The following is a 14,029-nucleotide window of genomic DNA, read 5'->3' on the forward strand; positions in this document are numbered from 1 at the left end:
GAAAGAAAGAGAAAAAGAAAGAAAGTTGGAAATAAGGAAAACAAAAATGAAAAACGAAATAAAGTAGAAAATTAATAGAGTAAAACAAGTAAAAGAAAGAAAGAAAGAAAGAAAGAAAGAAAGAAAGAAAGAAAGAAAGAAAGAAAGAAAGAAAGAAAGAAAAAGACATGAATAAAACAAGCCTTACAAGTAGTCTTTTTTTTTTTTTCCTCGATGATTTTGACAGGTAGGGGTGTTTTCTTCTTTCCTTTTTCTCTCTCTCTCTCTCTCTCTCTCTCTCTCTCTCTCTCTCTCCTCCTAAGTCCTCAGACTTCCTCGCGAGCAGTCCGCAGTTCTTATTGGTAGGTTCCCTGTTACATCACAATGGTCGATTGTGACGCGCACTTCTTTCCTGTTTCCTTCGGCCGCGTCTTTAAGTGGGTGCCCGCAGTCGGAGGAGCGCGAGCACAGAGCGCTTCTTTCCTCCTCCACCACCAGCACTTCTTCCTCCTCTATTTCCAGCATCATCATCATCATCATCATCTTCTCCTCCTCCTTCTTCCTCTTCTTCTTCTTCCACGTTCGCCCGCGTCTCCTTCGCCTCCACCGCCGCGCACCCGGCGTGCGCTCCCGGACACCCTGAGCCCCGCACTGAGACTGAGACTCTCACACACACACGCTTTCACACACACACACACACACACACACACACACTCTCTCTCTTTCTCTCTCTCACGCGCACACACACACGCGCGCGCTCCGTATATTCCACAGAGGAGCAGAAATCTCTCAACCCCGTATATCCGAGTGTCGCGTTCGCTCTCTTTATTTCTCTTCTCACATCTCCCTCTCTCTTTCTCTCTCTCTTTCTCTCTCTCTCTCCCCTCTCTCTCTCTCTCTCTCTCTCTCTCTCTCTTTGCCAACACACACACACACACACACACACACTCATTTCCCACGCGCGTCTCTCGCTCCCGTTACTCGGGCACCATAATTTCGGCCGCGCGGTGTTTCTTTAAATAAAAAAAGAAAAAAAGAAAGAAAGAAAGAAGAGGAAAAGAAGAAAAATAGGAGGACATTTTGCATTTCAGGGAGGTAAGTGACCTTCTTGGTTTTGTGTGTGTGTGTGTGTGTGTGTGTGTGTGTGTGTGTGTTTTGGACGTGTTTTATTTGGAAACAAACAAAAATGTCGGGAAAAACAATTACAAATTACGCACGAGGTTCTGGATTATTGTTATTATTATTGTTATTATTGTTGTTGTTGTTGTGATTTATTTTTTTAATATTATTATTGTGGTTCTGGTGACGTCGTTTTTCATGCCCAGGTTCGAGGCTGTTGGAAGAACCGCGGCGTCTCCACGCTTTTTTACGCGTTCCGCGGTCCTCGCTTTCACGTCTCACGTCTAACTTCAGGACTTGTGCACGTTTTCTTTGCACAGTCACGTGCTGTTTTTATGATATTTTTTGATGTAGAAGTTTTGCGCAGACTTTAAACCGAGTTCTCACGGTGTTCCAATGCGTCCCCGCTCCCCTGTCCCCTGTCCCCTGAGAGCGCTCTGATGAATCACCAGTACCAGGTTACAGGGGGGTACATACTTTCTCACACTTTCTTGGATCTTGGAGGTGAAAAAAAGTGTCAACATAAATTTTTACTTATTAGATAGGCGTTTATTGCGCTTTGTGTGTGTGTGTGTGTGTTGCGTGTAAATATCGTTTGCGCCATAACTCTGATCTCGCCGTTTCTCTCCTGCTCGCGCCTCCTTGTTTCGAGAGGAAGTTGGAAGTTCTCATCCACCGGCTTCAGTTCCTCGTTTGCGATTCCGTGAAATGCCGCGGCGCTACGCGCATGCGCGGACGGGGGAAGACAGGTGCGCCGTGACGACAGACAGGTGCTGAAAAAAAAGGAAGAAAAAAAAGAAAGAAAGAAACATAAGATCGCGTATTGTTCAGGAGCTCCGACGAGTGTGTGTGTGTGTGTGTGTGTTTTCTTTTTCTTGCGCGCGTCGACCTTCATCTTCACTCATCCTTCTTTCCATCCATCCATCTATCCATTTGTTTATATATATATATATATATCATATCAAACTTTAGCAAGTAAAATAATAGATTTTTTTTATTACATTGTTTGTTTGTATTTTATTTATCTATCTATAAATATATATTATAATATATATTATATAATTATAGTTAAATAGTGTGTGTGTGTGTGTGTGTGTGTGTGTGTGTGTGTGTACACAGGTATAGATAGATAGATTTAGATCAGAATATATCTTGATAAAATAAATAAATAAATAAACAAATAAACAAATAAATAAATAACACATTCAGACACTGAAAAAAAAATTCCAAAAATACAAACAAAGTGCTGCAGAAAAAATAGCAGTTTTATGCTAAACTGAACTTGTGTTTGGTTCAAACAAGAAAAAAAAAAAGTACACTCATGACCCAAGTGCTCCATCCTGTTTTATTCATAATGATATAAAAAAAAAAGATTATTAAGATTTTTTTTTTCCCCTCGACGGGAAAAAAAAAAGGACGACAGAAAGGCGATTAACGTCAGTTTATGCAGATTTCTTGTTGTTTGTTTTTGTTGTTGTCATTTTCATGCGAAGCGGCACCACGTCGCTTTGTTTTTGTTACTAGTGCAGTATACACAATGTAGGACTTTGCTCAGATATGCAAAGCTGAGGTGTTATTGCCCCCTTTTCCCTCCTCCGCTCGCTCCCCAAATCCACCCATCCATCTATCCCTCCGTCCGTCCACACCAATTTATTTTTTTCTTTTTTGGCGTACACTTCCTGTTCCAGAGATCTGACCGAGTTTAATCAAATTTCCTATTTGCAAATGCGTATGTTCAGGATAATTTACAAGAAACCAGCTTCATCTTACAGACATTTTTATATAAGATATTATATATAAATATTAAATCAATTTTAATACTGTATAACAATTTAAAATGTTGCTGACCATCCAAATTTTGTCATTTTTGTTCCTCTCCCTTTTAACAGGTCTTTCTACTGGAATTTACCAACAGAGTGTGAGCCCTGGCCTCTGAGAAATGGCTCAATAGTATCACCAGGGATGCCGGACCATGACAGTGAGTCCCTCCTAAACCGACAGACCAAAAGAAGACGAGTGGACATCGGCGTGAAGAGAACCGTGGGCTCGACCTCGACGCTGACATCAGCAGCTTCGACCGACTTCATTCCCAGCCGCGCATCAAAATCCGCCATCATTTTCAGGGCCATGAACAGCCACCACAGCACAGAGCAGGACCTTCTGGACTGTCAAGGTGTGCAGCTTGGACACGGGGACTCAAGCGAATCCAAGTCCAATGTGCTACGGAAACTTTTGAAGAGGGCCAACTCGTATGAGGACACAATGATGCCTTTTCCCGGTGCTACCATCATCTCGCAGCTGCTGAAAAGCAACATGGCAAAAAATGGAGCAGGGGGAGGAGTCGAGTCGGGGTTCCCTAGTAGTGCTCTCTCCAGCACAGGATCCGAGGTGCCCCAAGAGGATGCATGCAGTAACTCATCCCAGGAAAGCCCGCAGGAGTGTCTTTCACCGTTCAGCCGCCCAACTCTGGGTCATTTTGACGTCGAACGACTTAATGATGAACACCTCCGAGCAAAGCGAGCCCGTGTAGAGAACATAATTCGTGGAATGAGCCACTCACCCAATGTAATGATGCCATCAAACTCCAGTTCAAGGGAACGAGAGCGAGATGGTGAAGGAGAACCTGAAGGCCCCCATCAGCCACCAAGCCCGCGAGAGGGCTATCGTGAGAACAAGCGTAAGCAAAAGCTTCCTCAACAGCAGCACAGCTTCCAGCAGCTGGTCTCAGTGCACAAAGAGCAAAAGGTGGAGGAACGCAGGCAGCTCAAACTGCAGCTCGAGGACATGCAGAAACAGCTGCGCCAGCTGCAGGAGAAGTTCTTTCAGATTTATGACAGCACTGACTCTGAAGGGAATGACCCCGACCATGACGGAGGGAACCTCTCTGAAGACAGTGCACGATCCGATGCCGGGCTCATGGACGGGGATGGAGACGAGCGCCCCATGCGTGATTCTGCTGCTGATCGTTCTGATAACGAGATGTCAGACTTGGATCCAGGACATTTTCTGGACAGGGCAAGAGCATTGCTAAGAGAACAGGCCCTCCTGGATGGAGAAAAACCCAAAAGGGAAAGTTCACTGAGGGGCAAAGGTCCAACCTCTATGCATGCAGAAGGAAAGCAACTGGCAGAGACCCTGAAGCAGGAACTGAACTCTGCCATGTCTCAGGTGGTAGACACTGTAGTGAAGGTCTTTGCGAAACCTCCACGGCCTCTCCCGCAGGTGTTTCCACCGCTTCCTCCGCCTCAGGAACGTTTTACCGTTAACGGGGACAACCCCAATTTCCACACAACCAATCAGCGCCTGCAGTGCTTCGGAGATGTCATAATCCCCAGCCCACATGAGTCATTTGGTGGAGTCCCGCTCCCCAGTGCCAATGATCAGACTGAGGCACTGCCTTTAGTGGTGAGGAAGTCTGCAGTTGAACATCACCACCAATCCTCAGCAGTGGGTGCTCATGGAGGCCACCACCATCCCTCCCTCCATCCCTCTTCCCTATCAGCCAACATGGGCTTCAGCCCACCATCTTTCCGCCACCCATTTCCCCTACCTCTAATGGGGTACCCCTTTCAGGGCCCGCTCGGTGCTCCGTCATTAGGGTACCCAGGAAAAGACAGAGGCTCACCTGATTCCATGGACCTCTCACGGGAGACCACCAGCTTACGGACCAAGATGGCATCCAACCACCATATGGGGCACACCCGTTCCTGCTCGCCAACCCACCCAGGGAGCACGGCTGAGAGTCTTTCTCTGTCTCTCATTAAGTCAGAGTGTGGGGACCTCCAGGACATGTCTGACATCTCACCATACCCTGGGAGTGCAATATCCTTTTTTTCTAGTAGTAAATAAATGTTTTGCTTTTAAAGTTGATAAGGAAAATGAGTTTTTCTCCCCCAAAAAACATTCTGATGTCTTGGTTTATTTTGCAATTTCCTATTAAACCCCTGCCTTTTCTCTAGTAGGTGGGGCATTTAAAGTGCTACTCACTGTACTATCCTCTGTTTAACTGTGTACATTTGGCTTCTCAGCTCAGACCTCTATTATTGATTCCCTAAGTGGCCTCCTATAGGCTTTTTGTGAAGTCACACTAGCTCCTAGATTTCCACCTCAGATTTCTCATTCTGTCAACTTCACTGCCTTGAGACATACATTTAAACAAGTTTAAGTCCCTTGAATTTTCAAAGTTTCGATGGCCTCATGATACGGGTATAAAGGCCAGGTTTTCATTTAAGCTCCTGAAAGTAACCCGGGTCCTTGTTAAAATGCTTCCTGTTTGAGTCGATATACATTCTAGCACCTGTATGCTTAATAAGCCTGGTGCTTAACTGGGATCATCACTTACATCCAATTTTACTTTTAAGAGATTCAGAATACTTTTAGCTCCCCAGGGCTGTAATTTGGCATCAACTGTGACAGATGTTTTTGTTGTCAAACTTCGAGGTTCATTCGAGGACTTAAAATCTAAGTCTGGTTTTTTATGACTGACAGGTTCCACCTCTCTCAACCCTCATCATATCCTATTATAGAAAAAAAGACGGAGAAACAATTATCCCTCCTTTTCATTTTCCCCCCTTTGGATTCATAAAGATCGGTCAACAACCTGAGGGCCCTCAGCTGTTGCTTGGCAGCCAAACAATCCCTCGTTTTTTTTTTTCTTCTTCTGCCCCCCCTTCCTTTCTTTTCTTTGAAGCAGGCATTAACAGGTGTTTGCGGCTGTATGTTTGTCTTTCATTACACTGCCTCATCTTGCCTGCCGAGCCAAGAGCCCTACACTCTCCACAGCCTCCCCATCAAGAAAGCGAAGCGAGAGGAATAAAGGAAAAGAGAGAGATGGAAGGCAATTAACGCAATGACCGTAGGCAGTGGTAACTGTGTGTTTTACACAGCAATTTTACCAAAAATCGCTCGGAATGGTTGGGCCGTAAAAGAGGAGATGAAAAAAAAAGTAAATAGCAATTTTGCAATTTGCCATTTCTACATGATAATTGCTCATAACACAGGTTAGGGTTTAAAAAGAAAAAAAGAGAAAAAAAAATAGCTACCAAGTCATACATTTACAAAGAGAAATGTGAACATAGTCAGAAATTGTTTACAGTAATTGGTCTAATTGACTTACTTTTGAGCTGTAAACAAACAAACAAACAAAGTAGAGTTGGATATGGAGCTGCCTTTAGCAATGTGATGGAAGGGTAGGCAGTAGGTAGGTGGCCTGGCCTGAATATAGGATGCTTGAGGAATGTGCTTGAAATGGAAACGTTAAGTGGGTTTGAAACGCGCTTAAGGCGTCACAGATTCAAGATTAACTAAAGGTATGATATGAAAGATGAAGTGATATGGAGAGAGTGGGGTGAAAGAGGGGGGAGGTAAGGAGTGGGGGTTTAATTTGGGATTGTTTAGTTAGCCTGGGAATGGGGTTAGGGACTTGTTGGGAATGGGGTTAAACTGTGAACGCTCGGGCGGAAACGGGGTTAGGACAGACTCAAAAATTGGGGGGGAAGTTCGGAAGCAATTAGGATAGGATTATAGTCGTGATTGTAGATGGGAGACTGTTTTGCAATATCATGTTTGGGAACAAACGCCAGATTCTGTGGCATGTACGGGCAACGAGCAACGGCAGGTGAAAGTTTCCCCCGGCATGACCGCTAGGCTACTGGCGGCCAGTCTGTTTGACAGTCACACAAAAGGGCCAGAGCTGGTTTCAGAAGAGGCAGGGCTGGGGAGGAGGGTGCGGAGGACTCTTTGTCTGGCAAAATCGCATAATCAGCCATTTTGTTGTGTGGCCGAGGTTAGGGCAGGAGAACGTCCTCTGCAGGAATGTCACACTCTGTGCCCGCGTCGCACTTACAATGCGTTCTTAGCTTAAATAGATTATTGATGAATGCAGAACGCATGGTGGAAAAAGTGCACATCGTACGGAAACGCCCAGACGACTGGCCAAGCAGTTTTCTTTTTGTTTCAACATTTCCTTACATGCAAAAAAAAAAACAACTAAAGAAAAATACATATAACCGATTTGTTCGTGTCATATATTGTCTCGCCACGGTTTCAGGACGTAAAGTTTGTCCGTGTAGCCTGTCGATAAATAAATATATAAGTAGTCAAGTGGTACCACTTTATATATGTATATATAAAGTGGTACCACTTGACAACTTATATATTTATTTATTTTTTTTTCAGAAAGATCATCTCGCTATAAACTTTCAAAAAAATTATATTCCTGAGGGCCAAGAACAAGGACAACAGGAGCAACAACAAAAACCTGCCAGTGTTTAATTTTATTGTTGCAAAAAAAAAAAAAAACGTGTAACTTTTTTTTTATTTGTGTCCCTGGTGATAAACTTGTCATCAGCTGTAATGTAGAAATGTAGAGGTTTTTTTTTTTTCGTGGTCTGTCATGATCCATTCATTCACGGGCGCTGAATGAAGTAATGCCGCGAAAGAAAAGAGCAGCTTGTCCCTCTTTCATTCTCTCTGGCCTTTGTGCTCATAAAGCAAGACCAGATGGTGAGAGAAAAAGGGAGCGAGAGAGGGAGAGATAGTGTGAGAGAGAGAGTAAAACAGAGAGAGAGAGAGAGAGAGAGAGAGAGAGAGAGAGAGAGAGAGGTGGGTAAGACAAAGATGCGCTTTTCCAACTACCCCCCTCCTCCCCGTCCACGTCCATCCAGCTCTCCACCCCATACACATACATACACACACACACAGACACACACCCCTTTCTCTTTTTCTCTCATTTCTTTTCTTTCTCTCCCTCAATTATGTGAAGTACTCCACTCGTGGCCCGGTTCTGAATCCGCATTATCGTTGAATGTGTGCACACTTTATAAGACTTGTTTATGTTTTCACGATTAGCCACATTTACATGACAAACGTGTCATTTTACAGTCATATCTCGGCTTCAAAAGGGGAGGGGACGGTGGGGGGTGGTGGGGGCGTCTTTGGATACTCTTTGCTTGCCTCTTGGTGTCCAGAAATGAAATAGGGTGCAGTGGGGGAGACTTACTGTCACAATGCCATATACTGAAAGTGTGTGCCAATAAAAAATATATACCTAAAACCCTCAAGCAGCTTCCCAAAAAAAGTTTTTCAGACTCCCCCATGAATCCCCCCTCGAGGCCTTCTGCAAAAAGCGCTTACCGCTGTATTTGTAGGTGACATGCAAACGATCTGGCGCTCTTTTACATCTGAAGGAGGAGGTCGGCCGAGGCGTAGGGCTCAGGGAAAAGACGTTTGCTTGCTTTGCCTGCGTAATGGCTTTCTCATGTAAAACCGGCTTTTCTGCGGTGGTATATTGGCCGTGACGGCGCAGCACCTTGAGTAATGATGATGACAATGGCAAGCAAATCTCGAAAAGCCCTCTGTCGCTGCTCGGGGCTCGGCTGCTTTTCCTTAACCCGCTCATTTGCACATTCAGGAAGGGCTTTCCCCCAACCACCTGAAGAAGGCCAAGCTGATGTTTTTCTACACCAGGTACCCCAGCTCCAACATGCTCAAGATGTTCTTCGCGGACGTCAAGGTAAGCACCGTCGCCTTGACATTTAAAATTCTACTTGTTACATTATTTGTTGTTTTTTTCTCTGGGGGGAGTGGTGTGGGAAGCAAGGTAGGGGGTGGGCGGTGTTGACATGGTATCGGCTTACCTCACTTGTCCAGGTGAGTTCACTTACAAACGTTGGGCAGCACACTGGCGGCGTTAGGGAAATGTTAAATACCGCAGCTGTTGCTATTGGTCAAGGCAAGTGGAGATTAATTCGAAGGGGAAAAAAAGCATGGTGGCACGAGTCGGGGCAGCTGCAAGGCAGGTAGATGAGTGGGCGGTTGAGTATTTAGACAGCTAGATGGATAAAGGTGGTGGATATTCACTTTTTTGTTTCTGGACATATCAAGTCATTTTCTCAAAATGTGATCAACAGATTCCTTTTCAAACTGACACACCTTGAAGCCAGGAGATAGAGTGTGTATTATTTGTGCTCTTAACCCTGTGGCACGTTAAGGCCATCTTATTCAAATCGACCGACAAACTTCCTCTTTTTACAGTTTGCCCATCGGTAACTAGTCTACACAAAGGCAACAAACAACAACTTCACTCCCACATGGCCTTGCCTGTGATTGTTGTCACGAGGACACCAAGATTTGCTATTGGCATGTTTTAATATATATATATATATTTATATATATATATATATATATATATATATATATATATATATATATATATATATATATATAAAAAGTATACATACATTTATTTTGCATGGGTTCCTTGTCGACAGGGGTCCAATGGTTTTTCTTCTTCATCTTCCTTTTCTTCGGTTTATCACAATATCAATAGTATTAAAGTTTTTGGAACACCTGACCCTAAGAATGTTTTTTCATCCCAGTCCAAATATGCTGTTTCTAATAAGCACCACTCCTCTGAGAAGATGGTCTACTAGATCTTGTGGAGATTTGGTGAAGATAAAAAACAAGGGCGAGACAAGTGTGTTAGGAAGTGTGTTAGTTTCCTGATGTAGGTGAGGTGGGGGAGCAATGGGGTGTCATTCCAAGGGGATCAACAGGAGTTGGACCTCTTTCGGAGGAGATCTTCCATGTCTTCAAACTCATGGAAAGCAGATCTTAATGGAGCTAGCTTGGTTGACAGGGGTATTAATATGCTGGAATAGTTTTGGGTCTTCTAGGTCGAATCAAGGAAATACCATGGTGTGGAACAAGTTTGTGGTAACAGTTTGGTAAAGAACCAGATACGGGAAGAAAAGTCTGATATCCTAATACTTGTTTGTTCTCTCTCTCTTCCTCATCTGACGCTCTTATCAATCGCTCCTTTATCACCTCGGTGCCGCGGGCCGTTCCGCGTCAACAAGCCATTTCCTTATTTCCCACAAATGCTTACTATAGTGCCTTTCACTGTCTTCCTCTTGATCAAACCTTCAAGAGGAAAGTCGATTCCGGTTATTTGCTTGTTGATGCTTCGTTCATTTTGAGTATTATTCCCAAATAATTCCCCCCAATTCCGCCCAAAGCCAGTGACCGTAAAGCCTCGGGCTCCCGTACGAATAAAACGTCTTCGAGATTGAATCGTCAAACCATGACATGAGGTAGGATAATGGGCCCTGGGAGTGCATCCGGACCCCTTACACCCCGCTTTCTGTAATCCCCCTGCCCGGCATCAAGGTTGAGCTTTAATTGAACTAGATTAACATAACACCGAAACAAGGTCAAATAGTTGGCAGCGTTTCTCTCTCTCCGCGTTGCTTTGTTTGAACGCAAACGCACCACGGAACAATGGACGGCATGGACTCGCATCTCTCTGTCCCCCTTTACACACACACACACAAAGTCCATTCTCATGGGGATTCGCTACTGTCTTTATAATAGTCGTTCATTAGCCATTCATTATATTTCCATATCTCATGAATATCAGTGCAGGCCGTGTTGCATGCTAAAGACGACACACTGTCCTCGGATTGTTAGCCGCCGACGAGGATGGTGGGAACGCCGTGTCCGCCTTTCCATTTTTTTTCTTTTTGTTTTTGTTGTTTGTTTTTTTTTTTTCGTCAGACCAAAGCCGTAGCGCTGGAGATATTTTGCTAATTGAAGACCTGTTGACTTTTGACCCTCGTGGACGGATTTTATCGCTCAGGCATACAGGCAGAGATTTTGTGCGTCGACTAACTATGCTAGCCGGATACCTTTTTTGTAAAAAACAAATATAATTATTTTTAAACAGATTTTATAATATCAGAGACGGAAAAAGGATTTCGGAATGAAACAGAAAAATGGGATTTCATGCAAATGGGATGGTGACGATTTTTTTTATTGTATTTTATCTCAATAAAAAAATACAATAAAATTAATTTAAATAAAGAAAAAAAAATAATAAAATAATTATTAATCAACAAACACAAAGAAGTTCTGTATAGTTATATATTTAGTTAGAGACAGTTAAAAAGAGAAAATTAGGTCGATATAGTTCTATTAAAAACATCTTAGTTTCTATTATATGAAAAATTTATCAATAATTTCATTATGCTACTTTCATTAATGTACAATAATTATTTTTTTTGTATTCTTTGGGACAAAATACAGCTCGAATGCTGAAATATGCCAGGCTAGTCACCATGCTAGTATCCAATTTTGTAAATTAGCGCACAAACGCGGATACACCAATATGACGGACGAGTTCATTCAGATGTAAGTAATGATATTGAGAAGCAAAGTTAAAAATAAATAAATAAATAAATAAAGAAGCTAGCAAGAGTATGCTAATAATACGTATGTTGGGTAGTTTGCTAGCTGTTCTGTGAACGCAACTTTGTGGAAACGGGAGGTTCGGGAAACGGGACGGAGGTCGGGATGAAGTTACACACAAACACACACACACACACACACACACGTACACACACACTTGTTCTCCGTCTTTCTCTCACACACTCTCCGGTGGTGTGACAGGAAAGGTCTTTGTTGTGAGTGATGAGGTCATTGTCAATGATTTAGAGCTCATCATAAAGACACACACACACACACACACACACACACACACACACCGTCTGTCAAACCACATGCTCAGGTCGGAAAGGGCTAGGCCAGATCGGACAGACCTCCTCATGATGGTCACACTTTTTTTCCCCCTTTTTTTTCTTTGACAACAATCTCTCTATCTGTCTTTCTCTATTTTACTTTCTCTCTCTCTCTTTTTCTCTCTCACTCTTTCTACCTTTACACACCTCTTATTCTTTGTGTCCCGGTCTCTCTTTTTCTGCTGTGCTGTCTTTTCTACCTTTTCTCTCTCTCTTTCTCTTTCTGTCTCTCTCAGTATCATGCTTTATTTGTACCTTTCTCTCTGTCTCTCAAACTTTCTCTTTCTGTCTGTCTTTCTCTTTTTTCATCCTGCCTCATGCTCTCTACCTCTCTTTATGTCTCTTTCTCTCTGTGTCTTTCTCTTTTTCTTCCTCTTTCTCTCTTTCTCTCTCTTCCTGTCTCTTTTCCTATCAGTCTTTTTCTGACTTTCTCTCACTCCTGTGCTGTCTTTCACTTCTCCCATGTCATTTTCTTTCTCTACCTTTCTTTCTTTCTTTCTTTCTTTCTTTCTTTCTTTCTTTCTTTCTTTCTTTCTTTCTTTCTTTCTTTCTGCCCTCGCCTCCATCTCTCTCTCTTTCTCTCTGTCTCTACCTTCCATTCTCCCTTTTCTCACTCTATCTCTCTTTCTTTGTGCTTTTCCGTTTTCTGGCTCTGTCCCTATGTTTCTCTACCTTTCTTGCTTTCTCTGTCTTTCTCTTTCTATCGCTTTGCCTCGCTCCATCTCTTTCTCTTTTCTCTCTTGCTATCTACCTCTCTCTCTCTCCCATGCTCTTTGTGCCTTTCTCTCAATCTCTTTTCTCTGTTTTTTTCTTTTCTTGCTGTCTCTCTCTCTTCTCTCTCTCTCTCCCGTCTTTCTACCTTTCTTCCTCTCTTTCTCGATACTTTCTGAACATTTATTTTGTGTCCCTCGATTGTGCACATCGTGGGTCAACCCTTCTTTTTTTCTCCCTCCTCCTCCTCCTCCTCCTCTTCGTCTGTCGTCCATCCCTCGGTCACTAGCCTCCTCTGTCCTCTCTCCCTCTTTTCGTCTAGGTTCCTCGCTCTCTTTTCTTTCCCATCTGAACAATAATACTGTCTAATCTCCATGTAAAAGCTGCTTCCCCTCCTCACAGGGCTGCTTGCCCATCGTTTTGTCATCTTTTTTTTTTTGTAAAAGACGAGAGATGAAGGAGAAATGGGGGAGGATGAAGAAGAGAAAGAGCGAAGGAGAGGGGGCTTTTTTTTTAAAGGGAGGGGGCAATTAAATGGGTACGAAGGGGGCCGGTTCGGTCTTATCAGCTGCTGTTTATGAGAAGAGTTTTCCTTTTTTCTTTCTGTCTATCTCTCTCTCTTTCTGTCTATCTGTCTATCTCGATCTCACCCCTTCCTGTCATCTGTGGGTTCATTGCCCTGATGAACTGTAACCCACTGCTCTCTTAAACGGTTTAAGGTTGTATTGAATTTGGCAGAGATCGTACCTCTGGGTGGCGGGGAGGGTGGTGGGGGAAATAGAGGCACCTGATTGGTTGAAGTCTTTGGACTCCCTCGTGGGTCCGATACGCTCGTTTTTTTTTTTGTTTGTTTTTTCTTGTGGACTTTATCAGTTTTCTGCTCAATTATCCATACGAGGCTCTTGCAGCTGAGGGCTGCCCACAATTCACCCCCACCCAAACTGCCCTCTTACCCCCCAACCCCCTTTCTCCTCCAGATTGCCGCCTCGACTCGCGCGAGAAAAAAAGAGCGGCTTGTCTTTTATTCACGTCAACCACGTTAATGATATTTCTTAGCCTCGACACGTGATCTGCGATGATCAGGATTTGATTAACAATTAACCCCCCCCAACACACACACACATATACACACACACAAACGAATACATGCTAATGCAAGACAGGAATTTCTGCACTCCGGCGTCCCAGGACGTCTGAAACCTTTGTACAGTTTTATAGTTGCTGCCTAATGTTGATTTTAGTTACTTTATATAAAAAATATACTCTCTTCTCCACTCTTCTCTACTCTTCTCTACTCTTCTCCACTCTTCTCCACTCTTCTATACACTTCTTCACTCTTCTCCACTCTTCTTCACTCTTTTCTACAATTCTCCACTCTTCTTTTGTATAGATTATTGAGACACAAGTGAAGTCAGGTGCTAATGATGTATTAGTGAGGAGCTCCATAGCAGGAGATCTTCCACATCTTTGTGGACCAGGTCTCCTGCTAGGCAACTTTCTTCACATCTGGGGGAACAGTTTGGGGAAGAACCACATATGGATGTTCCGATACTTTCTACCGATCGATCGATCGATCGATCTATCTATCTATCTATCTATCTATCTATCTATCTATCTATCTATCTATCTATCTATCTATCTATCTA

General features: G+C 43.4%; 1 protein-coding gene across 1 annotated transcript in view; it reads left to right on the forward strand.

Annotated features, from left to right (window-relative positions):
• The first annotated feature begins 153 nt into the window (after positions 1-153).
• Positions 154-14,029, forward strand: part of LOC124401368 (prospero homeobox protein 1-like) — a 29,808-nt gene continuing 15,932 nt past the window's right edge. Inside the window, exons 1-3 of the mRNA XM_046873643.1 lie at positions 154-1,074; positions 2,988-4,920; positions 8,504-8,611. Coding sequence (XP_046729599.1) covers positions 3,061-4,920; positions 8,504-8,611 — 1,968 coding nt within the window. The 5' untranslated portion in view covers positions 154-1,074; positions 2,988-3,060. The remainder of the gene's footprint in view (positions 1,075-2,987; positions 4,921-8,503; positions 8,612-14,029) is intronic.

This window comes from Silurus meridionalis, chromosome 18 (genome assembly GCF_014805685.1).
Source record: "Silurus meridionalis isolate SWU-2019-XX chromosome 18, ASM1480568v1, whole genome shotgun sequence".
In the NCBI taxonomy this organism is placed as follows: domain Eukaryota; kingdom Metazoa; phylum Chordata; class Actinopteri; order Siluriformes; family Siluridae; genus Silurus; species Silurus meridionalis.